General features: G+C 45.9%; 1 protein-coding gene across 6 annotated transcripts in view; it reads left to right on the top strand.

The window, feature by feature from the left end:
• The window catches only part of SEPTIN2 (septin 2), an 806,446-nt gene that overhangs the window by 161,382 nt on the left and 629,485 nt on the right, over positions 1-15,579 (top strand). For all 6 annotated transcript variants that reach the window (XM_078665713.1, XM_078665712.1, XM_078665715.1 and 3 more), the window contains exon 4: positions 2,476-2,562. In XM_078665713.1, coding sequence (XP_078521839.1) covers positions 2,476-2,562 — 87 coding nt within the window. The remainder of the gene's footprint in view (positions 1-2,475; positions 2,563-15,579) is intronic.

The raw sequence follows: 15,579 nt of genomic DNA, 5'->3' as shown, positions 1-15,579 counted from the left end.
GGACTACACCTGTTATTTTAGTCATTTAGGCACATGATCACATATCACCCGAATTATCAACTCATCAAAACTATGAGGTCATATTTGTGCTAAGGATCGACCTTTAGAACCCCCGTCAATTTCACCCATTGAGCTGTGTACGTAAGCGTAAAGTTAAATGTAACTTGATTGTGTTTAGAATACATAGTACATTCGCTGGAACCAGTCTATAATTAATGAACATCTATATCTGAATTTGCTAAAACTCACTCTGTGATGACAAAATTAAGAATTATCAACCCACCTCTTCAACAACCAATAGCAATTACAAAGCGCACTGAAGCCCACGTTGGACGAGCAAGCACAAACCCACCGTGAAAGCCTTGCAGTGTCCCAGACAACTGTGCATTAGACTGGCATTGTGTGGTTTCGGCTGTGCACTGTGTCTAATGTCGTAGCGACTCTGCCTGTATGCCGATGTTTGAGCTATATCAAAGCGCCTTGAAGCTGCCATGTGGAGCATATAATAAGTAGTATTAGAAACTGTATAAATAAGTGATACCCTTGCAGAAACTAGGTTCTCTCGCGAATGAAACTATCTGGCCAAAAATAAGACGACAAAGCGGATAGCGGGAGTGCCCCGGTCGACCTTGTGAGGCCCGGCGGCTCCCGAGTGATCGGACCTGCGGTGCTGCGGGGGAGACTCTGGAGGGCATCCCAGAAGTGTGAGCACCCCGGGCCAGTCGTCTGCTTGTGTCCGCACCCAACATCCAGCACAATGGCTGCGGAGGGGTTGGGGGGGATTTGGTGGGGAAGCGCTGGAATGAGAGGCCGGGGGCATTAAAAAGAAAAGTTTAAAAAAAAAAAAGAAAACTTACCTGACTGCCGACTTGGGTCCGACCGCGCCGCATCTGCTGTCCCCTCCTGGGACAGGGTCCGCGTTGGCGCCTTCCGTTTAGTGGCTGGTGACAACAGCAACCCCTCTTCGCCAATCCAGAAGCGGCGCCTTCTCCTGAGCAGAGGGGAGAGCAGTGAGGGCGTGTACCCTTCAGAGTCTCTCTCTTGCCTGTTTTCGCTGATGGGCACAGCTGACTCGAGTTGCACGAACGGGAGGGGGGCGGGAGAGAACACGGACGACGGGAGGGGGGCGGGAGAGAACACGGACGACGGGAGGGGACACGGACGACGGGAGGGGGGCGGGAGAGGACACGGACGGCGGGAGGGGGGCGGGAGAGGACACGGATGGCGGGAGAGGACAAGGACGACGGGAGGGGGGCGGGAGAGGACACGGACAGCGGGAAAGGGGAGGGAACAGGAAAAAACGTAACTCCGCCCTGGGAAAAAATCTCGGGAACGCCCCCGAATCTGGTCCGGCCTTGACGGACAGATCCGGCACTCAATGGCTAGCCTCCATTTATGGAGCTAGCCAATGAGAGCCGGGGGACGTTCCCGAAGTGCTTATTGGGGACATAGGATTTCACCTGCGCTGAAAGGCTGCGCAGCAGCCTTCGGCAGGTGAAACCCAAAAAGGAGAATGTCGATGCTGATTTAGATAATTCAGAATATAATTGTTTCAGAGGTCTTAAATCAGAGCATTAGTATTTTTCAGATTTTAAGCCAAAAACTGTAGGACATAAAGATAAGATGATTTTGGTAAATTGGACAAAAATAAACATGCTTGGTTAGTACTCTGAGAACAGAAAAGGAGGGTAGGGTCTATAGATGAGATGGGTGTTTCAGGGGAAGAGGATGTTATGACATCTGAGGAGACTTTGGGAGAGTATTCTTCTTGTTCTCACCTCAGAGATTCCCTTTTAAGTTTGGACCTTGGGAGTTATATTGGAATTTGAATTGGGAGTTATATTGGCACGAATGTTATGCGTTTGCGACACCTCTGAAGGCAGTGCTGTATTACATTCCTTTGAATTATAGATGAGAGGGAGGGGTAGTCCTGGATATAGCAGATTTCATTTGACTGTGTATGTCACGAGTGTACCTTTACATCCTATGCTATGTAACCTCTCTCTGTATTGTACACCCTACAGTATGTGGCCGAATAGATTGAAAACTCAGTTTGTTCACAAAAAAAAACTAAAGGGTTACGTTTGTTAGTCCAGGAATAGACAAGAGTTTCTGCATGCCCATCTGACACATAAAAACATATTCACTTTTTTATGCACAGTTTTATTATTGCAGGACTTTGTCTGTACCATCCAATTTACGATGAGGGCCTCTTGGAAGGTGGGGGCCCTGGGTAATTGCCAACTTTAATGCAGAGACGTTTGAAGGCTTAGGCAGAGTAGTGTGGATACATTTAAGGTTTGAATGAGGAGGATCCTTTGTGCTATGCCTAGCATCGAGTGGTTTTGGGGTATGAAGTAAAGAAAATGTACCACTGGTGAAATCTTGGGCAGGAGGAGGAATTAAGTGATAGTTGTCTGATATAATATAAAGTGTGTTTTCTATGTTGTAGAATAAATTCTTTCTTTCTTTTAGGTGAATCTGGACTTGGCAAATCTACTCTCATAAACAGCCTGTTCCTTACCGATCTGTACCCTGAGCGAATAATTCCTGGTGCTGCAGGTAGGCATACATTTGGCCTGAGTGATTATTAAGAGTGGTACATTTCCCAGACTTTCCTAGCTCTTGTTCAAAATCTACATCCCTCGCTTAAATTTCTCTTATCAACATTTCTTCTGATTAATATGCATTGTCTCCCGCTACATAATCTTTATCTTCATTGTCATCATATCCTCTTCATTTCTGTATGCTCCTTCTCTTCTTTATCCTCGTTCTCTTCTTTTGCTGATTCTCTAAAATAGAAAGCTCCTAAAGTACGCAACTAATGGTATTTGAGAAACCAGCTGGATAATCGCTGTGGACGTCCCTACTATTGTAGTTGGATTAAGAGTAGGGGGTCTTTGTCCTCAGCTTCCCACCTTCCCACAGCTGGGGCAGCTGTGCGCACAACAAATAACGATAACATAACATAACATAACCTCCTTTGTTCTTTTTATGAACAGCAACTCCTGCCAAGTCTGATTAGAATTGAGCCCATCAAGAGGCAGCAGCAAGAAAGCAACTAGTACCAAGAGGCTCCAGAACTTAAGAGACCCGCCTTCAGAAGAAAGTCATACTAATATTGTTTTCCTTCCCAAAGAAGAGATCCCTTTTGGGAAAAGTTATGGAGGGTGAATGGCCCTCTGTCATCTGTCGCACGCGATTGACCTTTTACTAAACACAGTTATGAGTGATTCAAAGGATAGAGCTAAACACTATGGGCCTGATTTAGAGTTTGCTGATTGGTTACTCCCTCACAAACGTAATTTATATTTGTCCCCTGTATTACAAGTCGATTAAACTTGATGACACTCATAGTACAGCGGACGGGTTATCTGTCACGTTTGTGACAGAGTAACTTGCCCACAGAACTCTAAATCGGGACCCAAATTTGTAACGTAAGTAATATATTACTCCTGAAAACAAAAGAGTGATAGAAGCAGTACAGCAAATACAATGGACTTGAACGTTGCCTTACATTGCTTTTCCAGCCCTTGGATAGGGTCTGAAGTGGTGAACAAGGAAGACTTGAAGGAATAGTCACTGGGCATTGGAGCCAGTAGGGACTTAAATTAATCACCAACAGCTTGTTTCATGACAGACCTCACGTACCTCATCAGGTCATATGAGAATGACTTTAGAGGACTTGAAGATCATGCAGTTTAAACCTTTTAAATGTTGTTACCCTTCCCCTACAACAGAAAGACCTCCATTGAGTCTTAACTCTAAATTTTCCCAATAAACCTCATGACGGTAAGCGTAGAGCATGTTGGGGAATTTGAGTGCTAAAGACTATTTTGAGGAAACAATGGTACGTGACACATTTCTCTGTTGCAGTGAGCCATATTTTTGCTGGTAATCCGAACAAGGCTTTAGGTACAGTAAAACTAATATATGGCAGTGTTGGGTAACTGCTATATGTAGGTCTCCACTGCACTTTGGTCCAGCGTGGGTGGGCATACACTTTAAGCTAAATACAACATTGAGTTGGAGAACACCAGTTTACCCAAACCTCAGACTCAAAAGGTAGCCTTGCCTCAAACCAAGACACTGTTTCCAGTAGAACCAAGTTCATGGCTCTAGATAGTTAGGCAGTGAACTATCAGATAAATTTGAATTTATATTTTGCTGGAGAAAAGTTGTTCAGCTCCAAGGCCTTTTATAATATAAATGACAGTCATGCCATTTGAGGGTGGTCTTGAATCATTGACCCTATTTTCACAGGCTACTTGATAGACATCTTGCTGCTGACCAAATTCATGATAACCTAGATTTTGGCCAGCAGCTCTGAGTAAAAAGCCTTACTTCTGTAGTACGGGATCTCTGTGTATAGTCATAATCTAGTGAATAGTCCCGCCCATGTGCGTGGACCCCGGAGCAATCACAAATAATCTCTTAAGCGGTCTTCATTGCAGTCCTGCATAGACACTTAAGAGAAAATTAAAGACAATAATGCAGCCTGTACCTACAAGGCTACACTGTCCAGTATTTTAACTAGAAATGCCAAGGATATAACACCAATAACACACAACACAATCTATCAAGTTTCACACATAGAGAAACTTTCCTCCCCTCACCAAATCCTTGGAATGATAGAGAGGAAGGTAAGGACAGACAAGCCTCCATAGGCTGCCATTATGTGTCTGAAAAAGGGATACCGTGCCATTAAGGAACTCTCTGGAGACCCTCGGTATCCCAGCATGCTCAGCCCCTTCCTTTTACTTTCAGTTCTTTTTGAAGGTGCATAAAGCAAGGCCTGTAGCATACATCACAGTACCATTTTCTCCACCGGGGAGGAGGGCGGGCGCTTATGACTATAACAGAGATACCCCTACTACAGAACTGGAGTTACAGGTAAGAAACTACTCCTTCTGTTGTAGGGGATCTCTGTGTATAGTCATTATCTAGTGAATAGAATGGCAAGCCCATCCAAAAACAACCCGGCGGAAGAGAAATATAGACAATACCACTATTGTGCGAACAAATTCCGCAGCGAAGCCTGCCCAACCTGAGCATCTGCTCTGGCATCCGAGTCCAGACAGCAGTGCTTAGCAAAGGTGTGGACCGACTTCCAAGTGGCCGCCCTGCAGCTCTCTGCAATGGGAACAGGAGGCTTGTCTGTCCTTACCTTCCTCTCGATCATTCCAAGGATTTGGTGAGGGGAGGAAAGTTTCTCTATGGGTGAAACTTGACAGATTGTGTTAAATGCGTTATTGGTGTTATATCCTTGGCATTTCTAGTTGAAGTACTGGACAGTGTAGCCGTGTAGGTACAGGCTGCATTATTGTCTTTAATTTTCTCTTAAGTGTCTATGCAGGACTGCAATGAAGACCGCTTAAGAGATTATTTTTGATTGCTCCGGGGTCCACGCACATGGGCGGGACTATTCACTAGATTATGACTATAACAGAGATACCCCTAGTACAGAACTGGAGTTACAGGTAAGAAACTACTCCTTCTTGGGCTTGCAAGATGGTGGCCCGCAGTTAGTTTGGTACTGGGGTCAGGCGTCAGGAGCCCACCTAGTCTATCTGGCGTCTGAAATGCGGCCTGATCCCCTGTCGTTAAGGCTGTCCCTAGATCACCAGACCCTCCCAATTCACTTACCAGTAACTTCTGATTGGGGTTCCACTTCTTTCGGTCTCCAGCCCAGCCGGCGCCCAACTGTGAGGCTAGGAGCTAGCAGCATCGGGAGCAGTGATTGGCTCCTGCTGGAGCTTGCGGGAGAAGGACGTAAGCATGCTATTCGGTCTCGGTTGGCTGATCTTAACTGACTGCCTTTGCTTTGCATGTCGGCTGAGGTGGATCATGAAATGTTGGCGCTGCAGCCCTGTGGGAAATCTGTGTGTCTCCCAAGTCACTGGGGGAAGAAGTGCTTCTGCCAGTTTGCAGTGCTACTTTATTGTGGGACTAAATCTTCAATCACTGTACCTTCATTTCCTTCATGGGAGAGCCTCCTTGCTGGATAAATTGTTGCTGGCTGGGCGGCAACTGTGTAGCCTGTGGAGAGTAGAGGCAGTACTGAGGAGGATGAAGGCTCTGGCTCCAATTTGGGGACGCTGTAGAGGTACAACAAGGATTTTGAGTAGATGCCTGCCAAAGAAGAGCCAAAGAAAATGTGTCGAGCAGGTATAGATGCCTCCCCTAAGACAGAGAAAAGCGCCTAATGCCGGATTAAGGGGGGGGGGTGGTTGTTGGGATGCCTGTATGAGCATCGGTAGTGGGCTCACAGGGGATGAGCCTTCACTTCAAGATGCTTTTTTTTCCCTCCACAGATCTGACAGTGACTGGGATGAGGGTCTGGACCAGGCCTCTCAACCCGCTCTGGCCTCTAGTTCTGGCTGTAGCCGCTCTGAGCTTCTAAGTACGATATCTGGGAGTGGTGATTCCTCTGCTACTTCACCTCGATGGAGGGGCAGGTGTGGCAGCCTGCCAGTGGATCAAGCTGAGGGCCTTGTGCTGGCGCCATTCAATCAAGGTGTAGTCAATCCTGATGCCTCATCAGAGGTGGAAGAGAAGTTGTTATGGGTTCCTGATGGAATTGAGCTGACTCCAAAGAACTCCCCTCACCTGGGGGCGGCTCCCCCAGCTATATTACAGCCTCCTCTGGGTGCCCCAGCCCGCTGGTTCAGTTCAGGATTCCCAAACACTGGGGACTATCTATAGTCTCCTTTTACAACATTGAGAGGATTATCTCAAGGATTCAGTTGCTCTGAAGGCTGCACTCTTCAAGACTCAAGTGGTTCTCCGCAAGCTGTCGAAAAACATGGATATTGTTCAATCACGACTTGAAATAGTCGAAGCTTCCCAGCCAGCTCTCTAAAAGGTAGTCGAAAGCAGTAGCTCGAGGATTACTCCGTCCTCAAAGGTGAAGGACTCTGAGAACAGGTCTCGTCGGAATCTGCGGGTAATGGGTGTTCCTGATGGGTGTTCATGAGGGGGCAAAAGGGGATGATCCCCATGGTTTTATTTGCCTGTTCCGAGAGTCCTTTCATGCATTGAGCGATTGGGATATGGACTTTGTGATGCAACTTGCACATCGTTTTCTATTCCGACTTACAAGCAAGCCCTCCAGGCACCCTCGAGCTATAGTGATCTACATCGGTAATTTTATTCTGCGGCAAGATATCTTTTGGGCTGCCACTCCTAAGCAGCTGGTGAAAGCTAGCGGCATTGACTTTTTTGTTTGATCAGGTTTTTGCTACCATACAGTCTTGAGGCTCTGGAAGCACATTCCTTCACTTCAGAATATTGGGGATTGTCTCATGAAGCCCGCAACTCTGCAGATTCGCAAGGATGACCAGACCCTCTATTTCTGTGACCATTTAAAAGATCAGTAACTGTCAACTAAGTGGCAACCGGGGGGCTGAGCATATTTTGTTAAATTTATTTGTGTTTAGAGTGTAAAAGACTCCCTATCTGTCACGCACTATGCTGTTTAGTTTTGGTTGGGGGGGAAATTAGCTTTTGGGTTTAGTAGGAGAGGGACTGACACTTCCAGAGTCAGGATTGCAAAGGGCATTATGGCGGGTCTGTGGGTTGATGGGCTGGTCTGTAGGAGTAATTTTCTTTTTTTTAATTCTTGGACCTTCTCTTCTCTTTTGGGATTTAGTTAATTTTTTTGGCAGGCTCTTTCTCTCGTTTCTCAAGCAGACTTTCTGGGTAGATGAGCGGTTTGGGCCCGGGGTGGAACACTCATGGGACCCCATGGTCAATCAAATCCCAGGAGTAGGGGCACAAGCCCTAGGTGTATGGGGCACAACATCGGGTGGGGTTTCTTGCCACACTGGGAGCCTGGGGTGGGAGCTTGGGTGGGTTTGGTGGGAGGGTTGGGGGAGGGGCATCACTTGTTTTTCTTACTTAGCATTCGGAGTAGTATTCTAGTCAATTTAATTTGGAGTAAGGCTGTCTGTAGTGGAAATACCGCTATCAGAACATTTAAATACATGGTTTTTCTCAAGTTGTTAGGTGGAGGAGTAACTTGTGGACTTCATGTGGTAATAGTAACAGTAAAGGCGGCGGTCCTGTTCAGCAGCTGCATATCCTATCAATGGGTAAAAGCGCTGCATACGGGTAACCTAAACTCATACGGTAAGGATGTAACACGCTTCTGCCCCAAATTATGCCTCCAGGATACCCATCTGTCTGAAACTGAAGGTTTACTAAAAAAGCTAGTTTATCAGATGTTATCCCTTTCTTATCATACCTCCTCCCAGAGGGGGGGATCTCACTTCTGGCTTGACAGTAGGTGGGGGGGGTATTGCGACAAATGATGGGCCAGGAGGGGGCGGTGGGGTGCAGTGGTTGGTAGCGACGATGCAGAAGAACAGTCATCAGTTCACTATCTGTGTTTTAAACTGTACGAACACGGATGACCTGAAGGTTCTTGATTTCCTTTTATCAAAGCTGCATCTAAAGACCTAACCTTACATAGTCTGTGGCGTCTTCAATGTGACGCTGTGTCCCAAAAACGACACCATCTCAGCGTGTATCCTCTGCCCGGTTTTCATTTGACCCGGCTAGTTGGGGCAAATATCGGGTCAGGGGGGCAGTTTACCAATTACTTTCCTAATATGCTCTGGTCGATCTTTGGTGGTTCAAAGATCCTCAGGATCTGGGGTTTACATGTTACTCTGTGCTCCATAAAGCTATAACAAGGCTTGATATGTTCCTGGTGAGTAGTACTTTTGTTTTCTCTTCAAGTATTGCACTCAACCTGCGGGTTCTGTCGGCTCACAGCTCTTTGTCATTGTCTATTTCACTAGGGGCTTCTATGCAGGCATCAGGCCACAGAAGGTGGACATTTGAACACAGGCTTCTGTTGAAAATGGTTATGTTATCTCTGTGAATGCACACTTAAGTGAATTTATTGAGTTTAATGACCGATCAGCACCACTCCCAGTGGTCTGGGACGCTCTAAAGTCCTTGTGTAGCAGAACAGACCCTCCAATTTGCCTCCTGTTGACGGAAAGTGTCACTTGCAAAGGAAATTTCGGCCCGATGGACTCAGCTCTTTAGAAACTGACTAGGGATATTGTCTTATGGTAAAGGATGGGCCATGGGCCGACTGGCTCTGAGAGCAGTTTACGGATCTTAGAACCTCCCTTAGGAAACAAATTTGGGATAGAGTGGTTAAAAATGTAAAGGCTCAGGCAGGTGGCCTTCTTTGAAAAAAATGAGGAAATGGGCTGAATGGTATCATTTAGGGTAAGGGAGAGATCAGTTTAAATGGCATTTGGCTGATTAGGGATTAGAATGGGTCCTCAGTTACCGATCCAGCCTCAATCTGTAAAGTTATTTGTAGATTCTGTCAGAACCTATATAGAGAGGACTGCGTATACTCCCCATAGGAAATACCCCGATTTATTTTAACCAGCATCACCTAGATCACATGGCCACCCTTACCTAGCGGTCTAAGTTGGAGGTACCCAGTGCTCTTGGGGAGGTTAATGATGCCATTAGCTCTTTGGCCACGGGAAGGCGTCTGGTCCCGACCAGATACAGTTAGGGTTCTAGGCTACCTTCTCTCAGTATCTGGTGCTGATGTTGAGGGACTTGTTTAATTCTCCGATTGTCGGATTGGGTACCTGAGTCTTGAAGGTAGACAAACAGGGAAAACTAAAAATAGAAAAGATCCTACAGTTTGTGTCATACCGCTCAATTTTGTTAATCAGTGCAGACTCAAAGATCTATATATGCGTTTTTGCTAATCGGTATCCTCTAATCATTGCAGTATTGGTGGACCCAAACCAGCATGGATTCATACCAGGCCAGGACACAACATTGCATGTCAATACTGCTTTTATGGCTCTGAAGGTAGCCTCAGTTGGGGGTGGTTCATTTGGTATGATATGTTTGGATGCAGAGAAGGCCTTTGATGAGGTCTCCTGGCTATGAGGGGTGGGGTCATGGAAACCGTAGGCTTAGACCCAGTCTTTATCTCTATAGGCAGGTAGTCCCTACTCGGGCCTTAAGGCTAGGATATGCCGCGTGGGGGAATTATCAGATCCTATTTCCATACCTCACAATACCAGGTAGGAGTGTCCTCTTTCCCCTCCGTTATTTCCCCTCTACATCAAACCGTTTATTCAGTCCCTCAAACGGATCTTAGAAATACAACCCCTGCGACTGCATCACTTTGAAGTGAAAATTCTAGCATATGTGGACGACATTGCCTTCTTGACCTCCGCCTGATGTGCGGTCTATGTGTGGTAGTGGCAGTGGCCCAGGCTTTTGGAGTAGTCGCCGGTTGCAAGTTAAACCAGGAGTAGACTTTGATCCTTTCCAATGTGGCTTTGCCTGGCCGGGGCAGGAGGTGGGTGAAGTCTCTAGTGTATCTTGGGGTTACCTTAACGATTAATACTCTTGAGATTTCGGAAAACTACGGTAAGTTGTTTTGACATTCAGCAGAGGTGTTTAAGTGGAACTGTTAGTATTTGGGGCTCATCGGCTGCTGTAATGTTATCAAGATGATTATCCTCCCTCGATATATTTATATTTTCAGTTGTCCACCACATTTTCTTCCTGTTGCCTTTTTTATGAAAGTGAAAGCCTTATGACAGAAGTTGATTTGGTCTTATCGAAAGCCTCAGTGTAAGATCCAGTTTCTACAGCAGTCTAAGGAAGAGGGGGGGGGTCTCACTCCTGTTCCTCAGGTTCTGTTATCTGGCATCTTTATTTTCATGACTTCGGTTGTTATTGGGATGGGGGCAATGGGTCGTATGTTTAGTGAGTTCCTCCCACTGGTGGAATCGTTAGCCTCCTGCGTGGGCATATTGGACACAATATACTTAAAGCAAACCAGGTTCAAGAATTGAAAAATCTTCCATCTTATATGGGGTTCTTTTAAGAGAATATTCCCCAGCACTACCTCCTTCAATCAGCTCACATACTTGAGCTATATCCCCAATTTTTCCAATTGTATTCAAGGGGGTTTCAGGGAGACTTGGGGAAAGGCTAATCTCCTGACGTTAGGCCAACTTTTTGATAGTATGGTTTTCTCCTCATTTTGTAATCTGCAGCAACCGGTTCCTCTGCTGTCAACTGTCTTATTTTTTAGATATTTGCTGATGCGTCATTTTATCTTAAGCCTTAAGGAAGAGGATTTGAGTTGTATAGACAACCCCAGTCTTACCATTATTAGGAATGGCCCGTTCAAGAGAAATATTGAACTGGTCTATAAGTCAAGTCAAGGAAAACTTTATTTGGTTGATTCATAGACAATCCTAAAAGCACATAAAACACACGATTCATTACACATAATGGGTATAAAAGGAAAAAAAAAGTTTATACAAATTATTCTAAAAAGTCAGGCTTGATAAAAAATATTACAATGCACCCATAATCTCAGTGCTTAAATTACAATGCGTTTACTTTGATAGAATTCTTTCTTCAAGAACATAGCCATCCTCCATGCTATATGCTCAATCTCCAAGAGCTGCAATATAGTCAGTGCCAGGCGACATTGTCTTATCCCAAAAGATTTTAAAATTGAAACAATCCATAGCTTCCTTAACTCCCTATAAAATTTACAAAATAAAACATGGATAGTAGATTGAGCTGAATGGTTGTCACATGGAAACAATTGCAAATCTCTGGTCCATTCGTTCATATTAGGAAAGGTTACAACTCTATGAAAGGTCCTTAGCCTAAATCTAGTTAATAGGAACCTATTGTACCCGCCAGGTACAAATATTAAATACGGTTGTATGCTAAAAGTAGTTTAAATCAACTGATTATGGTGGACATTGGGCTTTAAAATCTCTACCGACATTCTTAATGTATACAATAGCTGGAGACCCTCCTTTTTTAGGTCCTTTCTCGAGACTGTCTGGATAGTACTCGGGTTGGTAAAGTATTCTAAGTGACCTAAATCACGCATAAAGTTTCGGACGTACCTTACCCACAGGATCTTTAGAGCCCCTTCCAATTTCAGACTATCCATTAAGATGTCCCTATTTAGTTTTATCTCTACTTTCGTCCAAATCCTATGCCATAGGAGAATAGGTTCCAATTTAATAAGATCAGAAATATATGGAAGCCCCAGCTCAGCATGGCTGATATACGAAGAAGTACTAGCTGGTACAGACAAAATGTATCTTAAAAAGGTGCTTTCCACCAGTTGAAGCGGGTGAATATCTGCGAAGCTCCACACCCCTGCCCTATACATAGCGGTGGCAATGCATTTTGCTTTATACATTTTAATATGCTCTACTGGAGGACCCCAAGCCAATTTTTTCGAAAAATTCACCAGGGCTGTTCTTAGAAACACCAGTTTTTTTTACTGAGACAACCTGGACCCATATGTAATTTTTATGAAATAATATTCCAAGATATAAGAAACTCTTTGTGGACTCTATCTTCTGTCCGTCCACAAACATGTCCCTGGACCTCTGACTACCACAGCCACACCTCATTGTAAAAGTCTTCGAAGTGTTCATGCTAAGACCAAGGTCATTCATAAAATTGGGAAAACTGTCTAGGACCCTCTGTAGGCCTATTTGCGTACGAGACATCAAAACTGCGTTGTCCGCATAAAGGAGCGCAGGTATTGGCCGTCCGCTTCTTTGAGGAAAATCTCAGCCATCTTTGAGGACCTGACCCAACCCGTTTATATATAGATTAAAAAGGAAGGGGACTATGACACAACCTTGCCTATCCCCCTCCCTATTGAAAAAAGGAGCTGTGCGTTCACCACCCAAAGGAAAATGCACTTGTGCCTTAGCGTCATTATAAAAACGCTTAAGAAAGTGGATAATTTGTACATCCACTCCCATCGTCTCGAGGATCTCCCATAGCATAGCATGGCTCACATATTCGAAGGCCGCAGGGAGATCCCCGAAAGCTAAAAACAGTCTGCCCTTCTTCACCCGGGTGTATTTCCCAACAAGAATAGCTAACTTTAGAGACTGGTCAGTGGTCCCTAAGCCCTCACGTAAGCCATATTGTATGTCAGATAGGACCTGGTTGTCCTCAGCCCAATCGTGTAGGCGTTCCAGGATTATTCGGCCAACTACTTTGTTCAGAGAATCCAGAAATGAGATGGGCCAATAACAACGATAAAAATACCCTAGGGAGACTAGGTTGATACTACTACCTGATCTAGATAAGTAGCAGTCTAGAAAGTGGTTAACTATCCCCCCCGTTCCTAAAGTTTATAATAACACAGTCCCCTGTGATGTCTTTGGGTCTCCAGCCTACCCATCCCACCCTACGGATCATAATAATTTAATTTATATCCCTGATGTTAAGGAGATTGTTTTTAACTAGCCAGTGAGTACTTTTGTTTTTCAGGTCATGGAACGTTTCCCTGGTGCCTTTCTTAAGTTCGGGGACTCCAGTTAAAATGGCTGTAAGGGGAATCGAGGCTGGTGGAAGATTAATACATGGCAAGGTTTCCTCATATGAACACTCCTGTTGTCTGCTATTTTGTCTGGCCCTTACCCTGTCGACTGTATTCTCACCAAGTCTGACTGCTCCCCCTCTATTAGGATTTTCCTTCTGAGTTGTGGGCTTTAATGCCTGGTCTTGTTTACTATTTCCTTTCTCTAACTCTTTTGTGCCACTATTTTGCTTTCCTTCATTTTCCTTATTGGGTTGTGGAGTTCTGCTAGTAACCAGTGGGTTTACTTCTATAGCTTGGGGGCCAGGTGTTGTGTGGCGGTGTGTTAATTTGGGCCTTTTCTTTGAGAATAGTTTCAGCCCTATCCGCCCACCGTTCTGCTAATTTTGCCAGTTTATCAACCTGGTCCCAGAGATTTTTTAGTTCATCCCGCTCTATGGTCCTTATTTGGACCTGCATATCTACGACCATGTCCATAACCCAAGCTGGCTGTTCCGAGCCCTCAGTGAGTAGCGGACTATGGGTAGTGCTCCTTGTAACCGTAGCAATTTTGGGTGGTGGCACTTTTTCTTTTTTTTTTTTTGGTCCTCTTGTGTTGCTGGTCTTAGGTTTCCCTTTCTTTGGGCGAGCTCCCCCTGGGATGTCACTTCCCTGTTTTGTTCAGGGGGCTTGAGGCAATAGGAGCGAGTTCCTGGTCTCTAGTAAGGGAACAGTCAGATATTTCAGACGGAGCGTTTATAATGGCAAGGTTAGGTGTGAGGGATAAGCGTCTCTCCGTTAGTTCGATTTCATTTGCCACAACACCAAAGGCTCTCTGGAGCATTTTATCTATAGAGGTCTGCTTGATGGAGGATGAAGTCTGTAATGATGTAGCAGTTGGCTTGCCCGCCCCAGCACGCCTTCTCATCTTTATAGGAGGGAAGGAATTGTTGATACAGGGAAGAGAAAGCCCGGAAGCTAGAGATCACTAACCTTATAGGTGATTTGAGATGGTGCAAATCCTGGGGCTGGCCTTTGCCCCTCTCAGAGACCAAAAGGGGTGGCCCAGCCTCTTCCTGCCTCTGATGGCCTCGGACGGGCTCGCCCTTGGCCCGGGCTTCACGCACGTCTCGCGGTGCTGGAGTCCTTGGTGGGCTTTATCCCGCCTCCGGGCGCGATTTCCTGTGCGTCGCGCCAGGCGCCACAGGGGGCTGCCGGGAGGTGTAGTCCGCTCCAGCCGTTCCCCTCATGGCGAGCAGGCAAACAAGGCACCGGAAATGGCAGTTTCCCTCACGGCAGATCGGCGACAGGAGCTCTGGTTCATTGCCGTTCCCCTCACGGCGCAAAACAGGTAGGGAAAATTATGAATGGTGGCGTGTCTCCTGGCGCTTTCGCAGTGACACGGTGTCGGGCGCCAGTGTGGGGCTATGGTAAGTGTAGTCCCCTCTGTTTGGCTGGTGGCACGGCGTGGGAAATGTCCGTTCGTTGCAGTCCCCCCAGGACTGTTCTCGTGTGCAGGTAGGGCAGCTGGTGACAAGAAGGCTTCACAGGGTTCCACGTGACCTAACCCCCAAGTTAGGGCAGATGTCGGAGAGTTTACTTGAAGCACTAAAAGAGCACTGGAGCTGCACGTTTAAAGCCTGTTCTCGAACACTCGCTCACCCCTGGAATTGTTTATAACAATATAATTATCTATAAAAAAAATTACAGTTACAGTCTTAGTCTCTCAGCATCTCACAGACTACTCATAGGCTGCTTCGAGTGTCCCGGGCACACTTTAATTAACTGGTTGCTTGCCTTTTCCCCTGTTATTCCTTTCCGAAAATACTGCTCCTTAGGCACCGAGATCAAAGAGGTCAAAGAAGGGCTGTTTACATTTGGCTGCCGTGGAGAAAATCCTCCTACCTCCTGCTCTGTACTCAGAACCCCCTGCCAAACAGCCTCCGTTGTTTTCCCGGCGTCTTCAGCAGGGGTCACCTTGGGTCCCCAACCATTGCTTCATGCCGGCCAAGAAGAAAGAAGAGGCTGCCACAAACACAAGCCACAAAACGCCGGCAGAGAAAGAAAGAGCAAAAACCGCCTGCAGGACGTCTGCTTTCCACAGCCCGCCTGCTCAGGTACGCCGAAACTCCATTGTAACAGTAACACTTTTTACACAATACCTTACAGAGCAAGGCTGAAAACGTCCCGGATTCCAACTTCTCAATATTGTGGCCCAG

The sequence above is a fragment of the Lissotriton helveticus genome, chromosome 11, assembly GCF_964261635.1.
Source record: "Lissotriton helveticus chromosome 11, aLisHel1.1, whole genome shotgun sequence".
Lineage (NCBI taxonomy): Eukaryota > Metazoa > Chordata > Amphibia > Caudata > Salamandridae > Lissotriton > Lissotriton helveticus.
This window is presented reverse-complemented; position numbering and strand designations above follow the sequence as displayed.